Source organism: Lathyrus oleraceus, chromosome 4, assembly GCF_024323335.1.
Source record: "Lathyrus oleraceus cultivar Zhongwan6 chromosome 4, CAAS_Psat_ZW6_1.0, whole genome shotgun sequence".
Taxonomy (NCBI): domain Eukaryota; kingdom Viridiplantae; phylum Streptophyta; class Magnoliopsida; order Fabales; family Fabaceae; genus Lathyrus; species Lathyrus oleraceus.
The window spans coordinates 357376632-357395223 of record NC_066582.1 but is presented as its reverse complement, the minus strand read 5'-3'; the positions used below and the strand labels follow the sequence as shown (position 1 = coordinate 357395223).

General features: G+C 34.3%; 1 protein-coding gene across 1 annotated transcript; it reads left to right on the top strand.

Moving 5' to 3' along the window:
• The first annotated feature begins 2568 nt into the window (after positions 1-2568).
• LOC127075456 (proteasome subunit alpha type-6) lies at positions 2569-15790 on the top strand. Its single transcript, XM_051016919.1, has 9 exons — positions 2569-2884; positions 3380-3474; positions 3562-3643; positions 4777-4873; positions 5298-5356; positions 5518-5600; positions 13388-13483; positions 14461-14520; positions 15534-15790. Exons 1-9 carry the CDS (start codon positions 2809-2811, stop codon positions 15624-15626), a joined length of 741 nt encoding a protein of 246 aa, XP_050872876.1. The 5' UTR covers positions 2569-2808; the 3' UTR covers positions 15627-15790.
• The last annotated feature ends 2802 nt before the right edge of the window (positions 15791-18592 follow it).

The window sequence follows — 18592 nt, the reverse complement described above, 5'->3', positions numbered from 1 at the left end:
TACGTCGAACTATGTCAGCTAATTGGGCCATATCTCTAAGATACTGAGTATCCAACTTTTTCCTTATAGAATAATCCAAACCCCCAGCCGCCATCTCGACTAATTCGTGCTCAGGGACTTGAGTAAAGCATCACGCTTTCAACAATCTAAACCTGTTTAGGTACTGATCAACTAACTCAACAACCTTTCCCTTTACGCTAGCTAGCTCTTTGAGGTTAATCTTCGATTGCCCCATGTAAAATTGTTCATGGAACAATCTCTCCAACTGTGTCCACATTTGGATCGATTATGGAGGTAACATTGTGAACCACATAAATGTGTTCTTTGTAAGAGAACTTGGGAAGTATTTTAACTTTAAATCCTCGTTGTTCGCTATGTCTCCAGCCTCGGTCTGGTACCTGGCCACGTGTTCGACGATGGACTCTTTAGTATCCCCATCAAACTTGGTAAATTTCGGGACTTTCCACCCCCTAGGAAATTTTGTCTGTAAAACAAAATTTGGCAAAACGGAAGAGTAAGTCAGCCGCTGTAGGCAATGACTTATTCCGTTTCGTACTATGATCCGTTCGACAATAACTTCTAGGTTTTGTTCCCCCACGGCTGCTTCGTGTCAGACTTGTCTGACCACTTGGTCAAGATCCTGGTTACGATTAACCATTACCACGGGGGGCCTTCGTGCCACCCTTGGGATCTGTTCGAATTCCTAATATTCTTGTTCGACAGTATCATTAGTCATTTCCTCTTGTCGAGCCGGTGTTTCCGATTGAGGAGGAGGCATAGGGTTTTGAAGGACCGGAGCCCTTGGGGATCCCAAAAAGTCCCATATCCTTGTCATTTGGGTTGCCAATTGCTGGTAACTCTGTGTTGAATCTTGGATCAAAGGCCTTAATATGGTACCCATTTGCTGAGTTAGCATGTGTACCATTTCATGATTACTCTCGTCCATCTGTTGTCTCATAATGACGACAGAACTTGACGTAAAATTTGGGACTAACTAGGACGTCAGTCCAAAACCTGAGGGTCGAACAAATGGGGTTGCCAAAGGTCTAACCCCTAGTAACGGGGGAATGGCGATGATGATGTGTCGTTGTAAGTCAAACCAAGGTTATGCATACTTGACATAAACTCAGTCGGCATTCCTAACGTTCGGTGCATGGGGACCGTGAAATTGGGCATATGTTGCCCAACAGTTCCCATGGTTGTTGGCGTCGGCGTTTGTGGCTGACACATTGTCATAATTGGCCCTACAAGCGATGTCGAAAACGTTGATGCCACGCTAGAGCGACATCGGCAGTTTGGGGCGTCGCCGTGCCTCCCACCGAAGACGTTTCTTCGTGTGGTCTAGGAGACGTCATTTTGCCACTGTGCAATCGCATACACCTAACATTGTTCGAGTCCCGCCGGGTGTGCCAATTTGTTGTTTCGTCAATAATCTCTAGCCTTCCTATGAGAGGGTTACTTGCAGGTCTGGCTACAAAGTCATGGACTTAGTGTTTGAGCGTATGGTGTTTTGGTAAGCAATGTCTTTGAGAAGTTAAAAAGGCATAAATGTAACTGTTGATGAGTTAGGGATGTAGTAAAAAGTATGACAAACGGGAATGTATTAAAAGTAAAGCAAAAAAGTAAAGGTAAATTGGTAAGATTAAATGCTCTATGAATGTAAATGGAGGCAAAGGTACATTTTTATAGGGAGATGACTCTTTTCTCATAAACGCTTTGGTACTTCAAGTTTACTCCTACTGCAAAGCTAAAAATGTCACCCTTGGAATCATCCCTAACACTTGTTTAAATACTAATAAAAAGTAACCGTCGGGGGGTTACGAACCTATCTTATGATGACACGTGTCAGTCCACTTCCCCCATGTATGTAGATAACTACCCACGTTCTTTGACTGCCAATGATCGCCCTCGCCATTTAGACATTTCGACTTCGACCAGAGACTATAAATGTCGACCCATGGATTTGTTCACCTTCCTGTCGATGCTGTTCCGACGGGTTCCTTAGTCGAAATGATTTCCTTTTTTGGCAGGAATTGGTCAGCTAACACATGTGGGAACAAATGTTTCAGCATGTGGTCCTTGTTTGTAGGACAAGGCTGTTACTGTATGCGCTCATTTTCCAACTGTCTATAATGCACTTTCTGTTACTTGTGAAGCAAGGATTATTGTTATCTTTTAACAATTTGTTTTACTTGATTATTTAATTAAATAATTTAAATGAATGAGATTTAAATAAGAATTCAAATCAAGTCAAATCTTTTTTGAAGTTTTTTTCTAGAAACAAATCCTAACTGAATCTTCACCGTATCTTGCCAAAATACAAGGAGAAAATGCCATATATAAATTGCTATATAAATGAGAAATATAAAGATGACCGTTCTTTAATTTTCTTTTTTTAAATTATAAGTAAATTTTAAAATATTTAGAAATACTATATTTAAATTTAAATCTTATAAAAAATATTATTTTTAAGTAAAAACTATTTACTTTAAATTCAATAATAATAATTACTTAATAGTCATCTAAACTTTATTCATTATCTTTATTTTCCTTCACTTTCTTTCCTTGTAATTTCTTATGATAACCAAACACAGTTAGAGATTTAGAATTTCGTAGTATCGAGGTACTTTTATTCTTTTCTTGAGCAGGAAGTTGAGCCTGTAAAAACACCCACTCACGCATTAGTCTGTTCAGTTTTGAAAAAGAGAGAAAAAAAACTTCCGTCTCTTCTCGTCACTGCCATCGACCACAGCAAGCACTGTCACGTCAAATTACCGAAAAACCCTCGAGAAGAAGTAACCAGAAACGATGAGTCGTGGAAGCGGAGGTGGATACGATCGTCACATCACCATTTTCTCCCCCGAGGGCCGTCTCTTTCAAGTAGGTACGTAATTTGTATCAGTGACTCTTTGTTTTTGTTCGTTTCAGAAGAATGTGTTTCAACGGTTACGTTTTTTTTGTTTTTTGTTTAGTTCTTTTCAGTTTTCGTTTCTTCTAATTTTTATGATTTAAATTTAACTTACTAGGTAGTTGTTTATTGAGCTAGGTTTGTAATTTTTCTTGATTTGTTCATTTCAATTATTTTGATTGCAATTGTTAAAGTGTAATTTGAACAAATAGCCATTGTTATATGATATATGATACGCTGTTTAGTTTATTAAAGTGTTGTCATTGTAGTACAGCGGAATTCAAACATGCTGCTATTTTCTTTTTGCAATTTGTGATTGTCAACATTATTGTTAACATGAATTCATGATTTGACGCGTTACTTGTATTTAAACTAGGCTTAATTTTATTTGTTTTGAAATGGGTTGTGTAGTTTGTTAGGACTTAGGATGTATTTTTCTGAGTTGGGGTAGTTTTTGAATGTGTTAAACAGAGTATGCTTTCAAGGCAGTTAAATCTGCAGGGATAACCTCGATTGGCGTTAGGGGAAAAGATTCGGTTTGTGTGGTTACTCAGAAAAAGGTTCCGGTGAGTAGAGGATGTTGACTGTTAACTTTATTATTTTGCTTGTACAAGTATTTGTGCTGGATACTTAGGTCGGAATGTTGAATGCAGGACAAGCTCTTGGACCAGACAAGTGTAACACATCTCTTTCCCATCACAAAGTACCTTGGTTTGCTGGCCACTGGCATCACAGGTATGTTCTTCATTTCATCTATTTATAAATACTTTGTTCTAGGTTTGTGAAATTGTTTCAACACATTTTTTGTGTAGATCTGAATGTTACTGTCATAGTTGTACAATCTCTATGGCCAACATATGATCAAATTCACAATATAGAAATACTGTTTTCGTTTAAATATATGTTTGGCTCCAGAGGAGTAGTCAATTGATGATGCTATTGATTTTAAATAACCACCCATCATCATGTGTCATCCTATGAACAACCACTTGCCGTCACCTATGAACGACCATTCTTTTTTATCAAACCATCATTCCAGAAAACAACAACGTAGACAAAACCAAAAAAATTAAGAGAAAAAATATCAAGAATAAAGGAAATCAGCATCAAGATTCCTCCTCCCTTATTCAAAAAGGTGAACTTCCTCTTCTCCATCACCTAAGATCCATCCTTGATCTATTCTACTTCCCAGTAAATAGTGAATCAAAAAATGATTAAACCATATTAAATTGCAGTGGCGTTCGCACCGACACAGACTACACAAACCAGTGGTTCAACCGAAATGTTACTGCACTTATGATGTACCACAGCCATTGGATTGGACCTATTACATGATGGACTGGTCTCCAACCACCCTTTTCTGCGACCTTTCATGACCTTGCCCTTCATTACATTCAAGAGCAAATATGGCACAAGCACCTATTGAGTTTATAATTTGTTTAAAATTATAATGGCGAGTTAGTTGATTAAAATGGGTGCCACATGAAATAAAATGACACGTCGGAAGTGCCAAGTAGACATTTGTTTGCCACATCATCATTTTTGTAACGCTAGATGATGATAGAGACCAAATACAATGAAATCTGACTTTCTAGGGAAGAAAACCAAAAGACAAATTTATAGGAACAAAAACCGAAATTTGCAGAGACGAAATATTTATTTAAACATATTGTTTTTCTATGAGTTGAACTTTATATGATAAAATACATTAGATTCCGACTGCTGAAAATGAATATTTTTTGAACTATGGCATGTGATAAATTGTATTTAATTTCAACCATAGACAATGATAGCGTTGTTTTCTGAGTTGACATATGTTCATACATTTATATTGAACTAAAATATTTTTATTTCTCTCTTCTTTTCAGCTGATGCCAGGACACTAGTTCAACAAGCAAGAAATGAAGCAGCTGAGTATCACTTTAGATATGGATATGAGATGCCTGTCGATGTGCTGTCTAGATGGTAGGTGGTTAAGTTTATAACAATATTATACATATGCTGCTATATTACTAGACCCTTGGTGCTTATGACTCTTTCATGTCTACCTTTAAAACTCACTATTTTGAAACAAAAGAGCAGAAGAAAAGAAAGAAAAATTATGGTGAAGTATGCTTGATGCTATCATTAAACCCTTAATTATGGCTTTAAAAGACTCCTAGCCCTAAATAAATAGGAAAATCAAGAAACAAATAATGATTAGAACTAAGAAATATGGAGACTAATTCCATAGATAATTTAAAATACTCCTAGATTAGAAATTGATACTAGGAGATAAAATAACATAATAACAAAGATATTATGAGATATTTCATATGCTCTAAATAGTTTTACAATTTGTTGATACCATTTTTTTGCATCTGAAGTTCGTAATCTTTTATGCTGACAGGGTTGCAGACAAATCACAAGTCTATACCCAACATGCTTATATGAGACCACTTGGAGTAGGTATGCGTTTCTTTTCCTTTGATGTTTTTACTGATGAGCAGTTTTTAACCTTTTGCAAAGGTTGCATACTTCATTTTATGATATTTTATAACTCAACTACTTTTTGTCATTATTGATGTCATTTTCTCATTCTGTGATTTTTAATCTATTGCGGTGCGAAGTTGCCATGGTTTTGGGTATTGATGACGAATATGGGCCCCAACTTTACAAATGTGACCCTGCTGGTCATTACTTTGGTCACAAGGTACATACAAGATCATTTCTTCTTTGCTGTCAGATGATTTGAGTTGTTTAATAGGAGAAGATGAAAAATTTGGTCGTAGTAATTATGATTGTTTTTTCTTTATTGAACTTGTCTCTTCTAAAATGTGCTCTCACCATAGATTTGTGATGTCAAATCATGGCTGAGACTAAAGCAAGATTTTCTTTGTGAAATTTGTTTGTTGATTATTGACGAGGAGGTAAAGAATTCAATAAAGAAGTTATCATGATAAAATACTAACTATCTATATAATTGCTATGACAACAATGGCCTCTATGCATCTAAACCGAGAAGAAGGAATTTTATAAGTCAATAGTGGTGAAAGGGACTTCGTAAATGAAGAGAGAAAATATTGTTTATCATTTATTAGAAAGGAATGTTACTATAAGAGATTGTAAGTGCGGTGGCAGAGGATGGATGCTGTAACACCGTATAAATTTAGAAATTATTATACAATGTTAAACATAACAATATTCAGATGTGATCTTCTGGAACTTAATCTTGAAGGCCACCTCAGAGGGAAAATGAAAATAACAAATGAAGTAAAATACATTAGCGGAGTTACATTATTAACAATCTCACTTTTATAACCTAATAAATAAATTCTAGTCTTATGTCTTTGATTCTTCGCTTGAATAAAAATGATAAACAACTTGGGGTGAAAACTAATTTCGTCGGGTTTCTACTAAACCTCAACTCTACTCACACCATCATCAAAAACGCTGGTCATTACCTCTCTATACAGACTGATTTTCTGATGATAACATGTCTAACTTCTAACATCTTAACTAAAATCTTAGGAATGACTTGTCGTATCTTCTAAGAATAACTAATTGAGGTCTTAAGAATTTTCTGATGATAACATGTCTAACTTCCAACATCTTAACTAAGATCTTCTAAGAATAACTAATTGAGATCTTAAGAATAATTGACTGAGATTCCTAAGAATGATTGGGAACCCTATTCTGAATTTTGGTCTCCATATGGTTTGAGCCTAAATGTTTAGATTTTTGCACGTGAGAATTATCCGTGTTGGAAATAGAAAAAAATGCATCGTATGTTTTCCATTAAAATGAACATTTAAGTCTTAGGTTCATGTATATTTAGATTCATGCATTTAAAAAGTTGCACTATTATTTATTTCTCCTTGTAAATATAATATGTAATTAATTATATAGTGTGTATAAATATCACAGTTGCTGAGTGTTTTACTCACTCAAGCACATTTAGAAAGTTTCTTATTTCTATATTTCACATGTTATCAGAACTTTTAATCTAGGGGACTCTACTTCCGCTAATCATTATTTAGAGATCTGACTGAGCATTTTTATGCTGTTAAAATCCTTCAATCTTGACTGGGCAACACTTGCTGTCAAGTTTTTCCAATTAAACACGGCTTGTTCTTTCTGGCCTCCATTTGCATAATTTCGTACTTCTTCCTGTAGCTGACTGTCCAACCGTTGTCTCTACACTTTCCGGAAGCCGTTCGTATAGTTTTTTGCTACCGTCGGCACAACTCTGCACTTTTTTCAGCAGCCGTCTGCACCAGATGCTGTCTCTACATTTTCTGGGTTGATTTTTTTATCGAATCTTGTTTTCTTTGATATCTTATACATAAATATTTGGTGGTTGCTTCTGTTTCCTTTATGACCAATATTATAGAAAAGTCATTAGGTAATTGTAGTGTGGCGTGTTAAGAGTCCCACATCGGATAATATATGGCCTGAACATGTGTTTATAAGTGGGGACAATCCTCACCTTACTAACCGGTTTTGTAGGATTGAGTTATGCTCCACCACATTTCTTAACATGGCGTATTCTGGTAAGCTTCCACTCTCATTTGGATTTCATGTCTCAGAAACACCGTCTTACTTATTTTGGATATTAGATTTAGGAGCCACATACCACATGACACCCTCTTCGAAACAGATCTCCACATATTCCCCTTGTTCCGGTAATAAAAAAAATTCTACTGCAGATGGTACTCTTGTAACTGTAGCTGACATTGGAGATATCCAAATAAATCATTCTTGTTATAAGTAATTAATTAATTTGTTATTTTTATTAGTAATTTGAGTTCGAGTCTTTAGTAAGGCCCATTAGGTCAGAATACTCTATTTTAAGAGATTAGCACTTATATATTCTTAATCATAATATATCAAATTATTCAACTTTGATATGGTATTAGAGCCTAGTTTAAATATCTGATGAGCCACCTACAATGAGGTTTCCGCTATTGGACCACCCACCATTTATTTCCACGTTCCAGATGTCCAGTCCTAGGCGTGAGGGTGTGTTAAGAGTCCCATATCAAATAATATATGGCCTGAACATGCATTTATAAGTGGGGGGAATCCTCACCCTAGAAGCCAGTTTTGTAGGGTAAGTTAGGTCCAACCACATTTCTTAACAATTCTATACCCCTAAAAATGGTCCTCCATGTTCCAAAATTATTCATCAACCTAGTCTCCATACAAAAACTTACAAAAGATTTATCCTGTAGTGTGACTTTTCATATGATTGTTGTATATTTCAGTATAAGGAGTCGGGAAAGACGTTTGGACATGCTAGAGAAAGGAATGGCCTTTACTATCTTGAAGAATCAAGTCAGTGTAGAAAAATCCACTTGTCCCACTCATTTATGTCAGAGTCAGTACTCTCTAAAATGGAAAAAACCTTCCTTTTTCACCGTCGATTAGGTCATCCTTCTTTTGGAGTCATTAAAGTTTTGTTTCCATCTTTATTCAATAAGGTAGATATTGAAAGTCTTCATTGTGATGTGTGCGAGATTGCTAAACATAAGCGTTTACCATTTCCATTAAACAACAAAAGAAGTCTTTCCCCTTTCTATCTTATTCATTCAAATGTTTACCAATCTAAATGTAATAGGTGCTAGGTGGTTTGTTACTTTTATAGACGATTGTACCCGAGTTACTTAGGTGTTTTTACTCCAAAACAAGTCCGACGTCAGTGATGTTTTCCCAAAGTTTTTCTACACAATTAAAAATCAATTTGGAGTAAACATCAAAAGGCTTATGTCTGATAATGGCAAAGAGTACTTCAATCATGTTACTTCTTTCTGTCAAAAAGAGGGAATTGTCCACGAGTCTACTTGTGTTAAAACACCACAACAAAAAGGAATTGCAGAAAGAAAAAATGGGCATCTCTTAGACCAAATCCGAGCACCGTTGTTTCATCAAAATGTTCCAAAATATTTATGGGGGAAGGCCGTTTTCACTAGCACATATCTCATTAATCGATTAACTTCTAGGGTATTAAGGTTTAAGAGTCCTATGAATGTTCTTTCTTCCTTCTATCCAAATTTTTCAATAAGTAGTAATCTTAAACCTAGAATCTTTGGGTGTGTCTCATTTGTCCATGTGCATAGTCAAGACAAACAAATTTGACCCTAGAGCCCTAAGATGTGTTTTTGTCGGGATATAACCGTCCTCCATCTAAAAAGTTTTTTGTGTTTTGGGATGTTATCTTTCACGAGGAGGAACCGTACTTCACTTAACCTTATCTTCAGGGGGAGAATTTTAAGAAAGATAAGCTTGAAAGTCTCGATTTTTCTGGTCTTGAGTTAAATTCACTCAATCTATCTCGTATCTTCTAAGAATAATTAATTGAGGTCTTAAGAATAATTGACTGAGATTCCTAAGAATGATTGTGAACCCTATTATGAATTTTGGTCTCCATTTGGTTTGAGCATAAATGTTCAGATCTCCGCACGTGAGAATTATCCAATGTTGGGAATAGAAAAAAATGCATCGTATGTTTTCCATTAAAATGAGCATTTAAGTCTTAGATTTATGCATTTAGAAAGTTGCACTATTATTTATTTCTCCTTATAAATATAATATGTAATTAATTATATAGTGTGTATCAATATCATAGATGCTGATTTTTTACTCACTCAAGCACATTTAAAAAATTTCTTATTTCTATATTTTATAATCCGAAAGTCTAAACCTATATGATATGTAAACATGAAGGAGCCTAGTAATTAGAGCTACCTTTACAAGTCAGATTTGGGCTCGTGACACTGTAGTCACCATAATAAATTGGATACATATTAAGATTGGAGATAGATTATCTTTGTAAGTGGTGTCCCACTTACCATGACTTATCTGTTTCCTCATTTTCTCGTATAAACATAGAACCCATTTAAAACGCGGTATATCTTTCTCTCTCTCTCTAATTGCGCGGGTAATTGAATAGTTGATCTAATTACATGCAGACTTTCTTAAACAAGAAACATACTTAGCCCATCATTCATTCATCACAATGCATCAGAGAAGTCATGATGCTCATTACCTGTTTCTACTAAATCTTATGCATTTATACTTGCTAGATATTAACTAGTTTCATTTCTAACACATATTCCTCTTAATTCGTAACAATCCTTTAGCATACATTACTTTCTTGTAACAATCCTTTATCATTCATTACTTTCTTATAATTACATATTAGGAGTATTTTATGGTTAGCATTATGGGAGTCACTTAAGGGATAATTAACCTAGCTAATTTAGAGTTTAAAACATATAAATTAGGATTTATGGTCAGCCACCAAAGAATATTACTGCCCGGTGGTAATATTCCTGGTGACCAGTCAGAGTAAATTACGACTTGGCTGTAATACTTATTACGGCCGTAATTGGCCTAGGGCGCACACACCAAATTTCCGGGAACACAATCTCATCAGAAAATTCCCAACTCTCGACCCTCATTCAAACTCAATTTTTCTAGCATCCTAACATGATCCGTTACCCCATAAATTCATAACTTGCACATCATTCTACAACTAAGAACCTAGGGATTTAACATGCAATCACTATTTCATAATCTAGGGTTCCTACTGAGTGGAATCATGACCTTAGGGAAGGGAAAATCCACCTCGGGGAACTTGTTTCATTCCTTGCTGCATGCAACACTTTTCCATAGTTGTTCTTCCAATCTCTTAACTATTCCATTAAATTTTTAAGCAATGATCAATCCTTCCCTTAGATTCGAAGTTATTATTGTGACCAGAAAGAAGAGAGGGTTATTAAATTATCAAGACAGAAATTGGAAAATGGAGAAGGATAAGAGATGCCTTGTCTTGCTTAAGTCAACATCCATGTTCAAGCAACTTTTTCCTCTTCTCTCTCAATTGTGTAAGGAGGAATGAAGGAGAAGAGAGAAATTTCTGGTTTTCTCTTCTCACTCCCTTCTATACATGCTCTGGAAAAAAGTCTTTGCCCTTGCTAAGCTATGTGCATTTCTTTCAATGCCCTGGCCTCATAACTAATATTCCTAATTTGATCAATTGATCACAACTCCTGGTTTAATGACTTAATCACCTTCTTGAAACTTACTAAACCTTAATTCGTATTGAGTTATCCAATAGCAACACAAAATGATTAAAATACCCTTCATTACTTGAAAGTTACATAAGTGCCCTCACTTCATTGTTAAATTCCCAAATCTTCCTTGATTATTAATTAAAATTTAAGGGATTAATTATGTTCCTTAAGACCTAATTAGTCTTAACTCGCCTTGAAGTGCCATAAGACATTTGTAAAATGACCAAGATATCCTTTAAAGTCAAATGCCCATTTTACCCTTCAATCTTCTAATCCCATAATCCTCTATATCTCCTTGATTCACAACACATTAAACACCTTCAATACATCCCAACAAGTCCTTGATTAATATCACAACATAACACCTCTATTTATTAGAATAGGAGAATCACAACAAGTCCTTGATTAATATCACAACATAACACCTCTATTTATTAGAATAGGAGAAGCACAACAAGTCCTTGATTAATATCACAACATAACACCTCTATTTATTAGAATAGGATAATGTGGGATGTTATAGATGCAGTTAGAAAATCTAATATCTTGTCATTTTAAAATTGTTTTAGCAGCCTTGGATTTATCATAAACTTTGCTGTCAATAGTGGAACATAGCGCGGTGGGTGGCCGCGCCCACACACGACGTTGCAAGTGGGAGTGGCAGTCATTGCGGCTGCCTTCACGGCGGTATATCGCATAATCGCAGCGCTCCTGGAACGCGGTACATTTTTTTGGTGAAAAATGTAGGGTTACCGTAGTATGAAAAAATAACCTAATGGACTTCTTTTTGTTTGGACCAATATGGGCTTCTGTTTTAACTGAACTGTACAATACAATAACAACAGAAGTAACTTGAGGCTGCTAGGGAAGAATAGTTATAGTGGTCAGTGAAATGATTTGAATTGCTCGAGTGAAATTGCTCTCAGCCTTGTTATTTATAGCCAAGTGATTACAATATAATGTACTATTAAATCCCTCGATTATAGGGATAAAATCAATAAATCTAATCATTGAGGTATTTACTCAACAAACTATAATTTAAATCTAATACATACCTTCCCCCTCAAGCTAAATCTTACTAAGCTTTAACCTGGTAACAAATATATCCTTTGAAAAAGAAAATCAAACCAAACCAACCAATATTATAACACAATGAACCTTCACAAACTACATTCAAACATAGCAGTGACAATATTGGGTCAGAAGTTGTCTTTGCTTGAAACAACCAACTTAAGTGTGAGATCAGTGCTGGTGAATCAATATTGTGAATAGTTGGACAATGCGACTACCATTAAAGGAAAAACTAACTTAAGTGGCTGATGCCAACGACTCAACCTTGACTTTGGTTAGGCGAAGTGACTACTGGAGGCTATTGACTGTGTGCTGAGTGACTTAACATATCACAGCATACTCGACATTGATGTTGCTAACAAGCAACTTAGAATAGAAAAGATGCGCTATATTGGCCCTAAGAGGAATGTGCTAACAAGACATTGAAATACTAAAAACATTATTAATAAGCTGTGTCCAAAATTATCACCAAAGACTTAAAATATTGAAGCAACATACAATGGGAGGCAATCACAATGACGAGAGAGCAAAATACTATAGAAAAGCTACTTGGATGCATTCTCAACCATAAAAAACCTATGAAACAACTAGGAAACCTCTGGAACACCTTAAACGTGGCAGGACCTATAGACTGGAAGTGGTCCTAACTGAACCAGGAAGGGGAGGTGAGTCTATCGGAACCAACGGAGGAGACCTAAAAGGCGGCGTGCGAACTTCACATGTTGGCAAGATTGGAGGCAGTGGAAACGCCTGTGACAGCGCGTGAGATAGCAGTTGATAGTGGCTCTTCGGGGCGTAGCTTATCTGTCATAGGGATAAAACCAAAAAACCTAATCATAGTGATATTTACTCAGCAAACTATAATTTAAATCTAATACATACATTATCAGTTACAAATATTTACTATTATATCCAATTTTTATCCTTTATTTTTACTATTTTATCTATACCTATATATAATATATAAAAGAGATAATAAGCTTTGGCATTGTGATTTTTTCTTACAATTTTACCCTTCTTTTGAAGTATTTTATTTATATTCGAGTCCTTTACCCAATCAAACAAATGATTTTTTTTAAATAACTGCATAAATTTCTTAACTTCCATTTTAGTTTTAAAAAATTGTAACTTCTAGTATTTACCTCTTTATCATAATAGGTAATGTCTAGGGTGTCAACATAGTTGGGATTCCTTGCATATTACAGTGATGCCTCTGCATGCCATTTTTCCATTTGAAAAACATTTTGTTTTCTTACTTTCTTTATCACTTCACGTGTCCATGATCAGTTACCATACACCTGCAGTCAGAAACTGAAGTGTGTATTTTTCTAACAATCTATTGTGTACTCAGGCCACAAGTGCTGGATTGAAGGACCAAGAAGCAATCAATTTCTTGGAAAAGAAGATGAAGAATGACCCTTCATTTAGCTATGAGGAGACAGTTCAGGTAATATATGTTTAATTTTTCCCACTCCCATTTTGCAGGCCATATGTTGTGTGAAAGATGTAGGTGCTTTTTATTAAAGTGATACTGGAATGGGGCTCCATTTGTCTAGCTTGAGAAATTGACAGTCTTTCACTCAACCTTTTTCTTGGTATAAAATGAGAGATTACTCCTTATTGCTGGTAATCAAATATCCTATAGACTTTTCTTGTTTGGTCGAGACTCATTTGGAATTATCTAGTATATAGTAACTAAATGAAACACAATCAGTTAGTTACATTACAGTTATTCAATGCGCTAGTTACTGGTAGTTAGTTTCTATCAATAGGAGATTCTACTCTTTACTGTTAGGTCATGAAGCTAGATTTGAAAATTTTAGCAAGAAATCCCTGGCCTCTACAACTTCTGTTATTGTTGCTGAAGCATCTTCCGTTGTGCTTTGTCAAATTCTCCTGAGACCAATGAAGCTCAGTATAAACTTCCTTTCCAGAACTTCTAGTTCTCGTCGGAACAACTTTACAACTTGTCCAATGTGGATAAACAATCAATTTTTTTATCATACTGTTTTTTGTTTCTTTTCTAGCAACTCTTAAAATTTTTCAATAAATATTTTTTGTTCTATTATGACTATGAATCTGCATTAGAATTATTTGAAAAGATATTGGATGTGGATGCTGAAGATTTGGCCATATTTAGTAAAATGTGAGAAGTTGGTTAAACATAGTGAAACATGATGCAAGTGATCTTAGTGTTGGATTTTTACTGACGGGGAGTAAGGTTGATAATTATTGTGTTTCTGAGTGCTTAATCAGTCCAATAATGTAGTAAAATCAAACCCCAAATATTTATTGGATCTTTCTGTGTTTTGTTAAATCTATATCGTCACTGAAGACCGTATAAATTGTAAATATAATTTTGTTAAACAGTCATCTGCATATGCTTTTAAGGTTCTAATTGCACGTTCTTCTTTTTTTATACAGACTGCCATTTCTGCCTTGCAATCAGTTCTTCAAGAGGATTTTAAGGCCACTGAGATTGAGGTGGGAATTAACTTTTAATGCTCAAATACCTTTATGTCACTGTTAATTGACATTCAGTAAAACATCAATTTTCATTTTAGTTTCACTGTTTCATTCCTGAAGAGCCAAAACATTACTTTGCCTTTAATTTTGAAGATCAGATACAACTGTACTGTAGTTTTGTCATCTAACAATTAGGCCTGTAGTTTTGTTTGCTGTCCAGTGGTTGCCTTTATGTCCCCTCTTTTCATAACTAAATAATTATTTCTTCTTTGATAATACTATACCATCCATAGTAAAAAAAAGATGATGGAAAATAGCTTAGGTGGATTGAGCATAGGTTGGGCATAATTAAGGGTGCAAACGTTCGCCTCGAAAAAAAAGGGTGGGGCAGGTCGGGTCCCTGAGCACCGCACCTTTAAATCCTAAATGCAAAATTTTATGTTAATACTGTAATAAGGAGATGCCCGATGGGCAAGACCTGTTTTGCCACCCCTATTTGGTCAAAGAGAAAGAAGACCGGTAGATTCTGTAATAAGGAGAATAAATCAAATGAACTGTAGTCAAACAACTAGAGGTAGGGTAGATCTAGAAAAATTATAAGAGAAACTATTAGGAAATATCTTGAGATTAACGAAGTAGATGGAAACATGATTTTTAATAGAACATTATAACGTAGTTTGATCAATACAGCGGAACTTATTTAATGAGATAATGTTTGGTTGTTGTTGTAATCACAAATCCATTAGTTTTACTCTTTAATATGATAAATAGAAAAATAGTCTGGTTTATGATTTTTGTTTTCAGGGTTTAAGCATATATTGATCCGTTCTTGAAGCTTTGTATTGTAATATTGGTTGTCCTCCTAGAATGATTGAGTGGTTGCTGTGCATTTTTTTTGGCATTTTTATTTTTATTTTTATTTTATTGGTTAAAGATTCTTTTTGGTTATTTCCATCTAACAAATACTTTTTCTAAGTGATTTGATGCAAGTGGCTGTATTTTGATGCAAACGACTATTTTGAGTTTTCTAGGTTGGAGTTGTGCAAAAGCATAATCCAGAATTTAGAGTTTTGTCCACTGAGGAAATTGATGAGCACTTGACTGCAATAAGTGAGCGTGATTGAGTTCATTAAAAGGATTTGACTATTCAAACTTTATGATGTTAAATTAAATAATTTACATGCTATCTTTGAATTGATAATTTTATGGTATTTGAGAATATCTGGTTACCAAATCTAAAGTTGAAGATTATGTATGCCGTTATTATAAAGTTGGAGCTTGCGAATCAGTCACTCGCTTGATTGTAACACTTAGAGCAAGGGTGGTCCTATCTTGTGCCTCGTTAGCATAACTATTTCTACGTTCTAGTCATTAGCTGCATCAGGAAATTAAGGGCGTGCGTTATTAGAGGGTCGAGCATAACACAATCTGACAATCTCAATGGTTAATTTATTGTCACATAACAATTTCATAGGTGACCTTCACCTGATTTTCAAATTCCTAGTGTCATAATCCTAAATTCTGCTCCAACGTTTTACAATATAGATCCATTTGCATTTAACTAATTTGTTGTCTCTGTTTCTCACCAATTTCTCACGTACTTTTTTTAAGAGAGCTCAATTTTCATACGGATGGATGAAATTTTTTCGTTTTTCAAAGTAATGGATAAACATTCGAATCAGTATCTTGAGTAGGATAATTCTTAGAATCACCAATAAAAGAATCATTTTCAATATTTACCTCTGACTCAAGCAACTGTTGTCGTTTTTGGAGCTAATCTAATTTATTTTTTCTCTGATACCTATAATTGGCATCGAAAGTGTCGGTTCTTGCAAAACGAAAAGAAGACTATGAGCACACTTAAGACTATGATTAAGAGTATGTTCACTCACAATAAACATCTAAAGTTCAAATGTAGACTCAAAATTAGGAGTAAACTTAATATGACTAGGAGTAAATTCACTCAAAATAGAAACTAAGACATGTGTTTTTATGGAAGCTATGACTAAAGATAAATTCATTCATATTTTCCCTTGAGGATGAGGATGAGTGAAATAAGACATTTTCGTGAAAGATGATATCTTAAGAAATAAATAACTTACAACTAAGAGGAGGATAAATTTTGTACCATTTTATTTTAGGAGGATAACCCACAATGACACATCTAAGTGCACAAGAATCTTATTTAATTTGGTTGTGCTTATGGATATGGGAAAAAGCTACTCACCTAAATACTTGAGATTTATGATCCTACAACATAAAAGCAGAAGAAAAAGTGAAATCTTAAACCGAACCTTAATATAATTTTGGGACAAACATTTGAAAGACAAGAGCTTGTATGACTTCAAATAAATGATGATTTTTTCTTTCTCTAACATCATTTTGTTTTAGGAGAGTTGACACATGCAAATTCATGGATGATATCTCGTTTACTCGTAAAGTTGAAAAAAGTTATGATGAACATATTCTAAACCATTGGAATAACGTATTCTTTTAATATCTTTCCCAAATTGTATTTGTGCCATATTGTAAAATTGAATAAACAAATTGTTTAACACTAGAAATTAAAACAAACCATCTCACCCCATAAATATTCAAAATAAGGGTTGATCCCCTAACATCAGAATAAATAAGATCAAATAGTTCAATATTTTTAGTAAAACTCAGATAAAAAGTAGTTCAATTATATTTAGAAAATGGACAAATATCACATTTTAAAAACTTAACAAATCGTTTTAAAAATAGAAACAAAAACATACCTTTATTAATGAAAAAAGATAATGACTAAGACGCATGTGTTGAAGTTATTTTTGAGAAGCAGAAGATAAAGACTCTAAATGAGATTCAAGTAAAGATGACAACATCTTATGATCAACTCATGCATCTTCTCTGTTGCAAGGTCATGAAAAGTACAAATGAAAGTAAATATAAAATTTATTATTTACCATCTATTATTTACAAATGTGAGAGGTAAGTGAAAAGTAACATACCCAATGTGAAAAAAATAAATTGTTATAAACAATTATTTATTCAAATTACTCAAATTAATATCACGTGCTACCTTCATCCTTAATCGACTTTTATTTGTCCTCTACGGATCATAATTCATATGCATTAAGTATGTCTCTATTTCTTTTGTTTGGAAAACTAAGTAGAGTTTCTTTACCTACTTTATAAATTTCTCCCGTAACACAGCAAATTTTTAAAAATATTTTTGTTTTTAGAGATACATTTTCGGAAGTACTCCAATACACATTTAATTAAGATTATTGAAAATGATATTTTATTATTTGATTTATTTTATTTTGGAGATATATTTTCGGGATTTTTTCATAGTTACATTTCCGCAAGTCAGACATATCAGTACTAGACTAAAACACAAATGATTCTTCCAAATTGAAATTAAAATTCATAAAATAAAATTAGGATTACATAAATGAGTTCAATATAAAATGCAATATTACACTTCAATATCCAGGTGGACGCTTCAACATCTTCATAATATCTTTGACGGATCTTGAAATCGTCGCTTTCAACTCAAGCAGAACTTTTGTTTCGAAACGGGAAAACGTATTCCACATAACCCTTACACCCGCTTGCGTGTTGAGCTCAAGTTTGCTAAACTCAATCTTCCATCTATTGACAATTGACGATGAACGGTACTCGAGTTTTTTAATCTTTCAATTATCTCCATAAGATAAGAGATAATGAATTTCATCTTTGATATCATCAAGGGAGGTGAAGTCGTTAAGCTTGAATGTGCGTCCGGGAGCTCCATTGGAGAAGGAGACATTTGCGACATACCAGTCAATGTTTAGTGACGACATTTGAGATATTTTTAGTTTGTGCGAATATAATATAAGAGCACCTTAGTTTATAGAAACTATAAATCAATATGGACCACTCAATGACTGATATGATGATTTCAAAGATATATTTATGGAATCGCACTCTATTATCTTGTTCTGAAGATGCATTTCCGGAACTTGTCCTGAACTAGTTTCAAAACAAAACACTAAAATATAACCTATTTCTTAATTGACAAAAACACAAATTTTGTCATGGGGAAGATAAAAAATGTATAAAATAT

Bases quoted from the DNA above. Each gene is read 5' to 3' on its own strand.
- LOC127075456 (XM_051016919.1), top strand. From the start codon at position 2,809: ATGAGTCGTGGAAGCGGAGGTGGATACGATCGTCACATCACCATTTTC. The intron at 5,601-13,387 runs GTACATACAAGA...TTGTGTACTCAG, and splicing joins GTCATTACTTTGGTCACAAG to GCCACAAGTGCTGGATTGAA. The intron at 14,521-15,533 runs GTGGGAATTAAC...TGAGTTTTCTAG, and splicing joins TTAAGGCCACTGAGATTGAG to GTTGGAGTTGTGCAAAAGCA.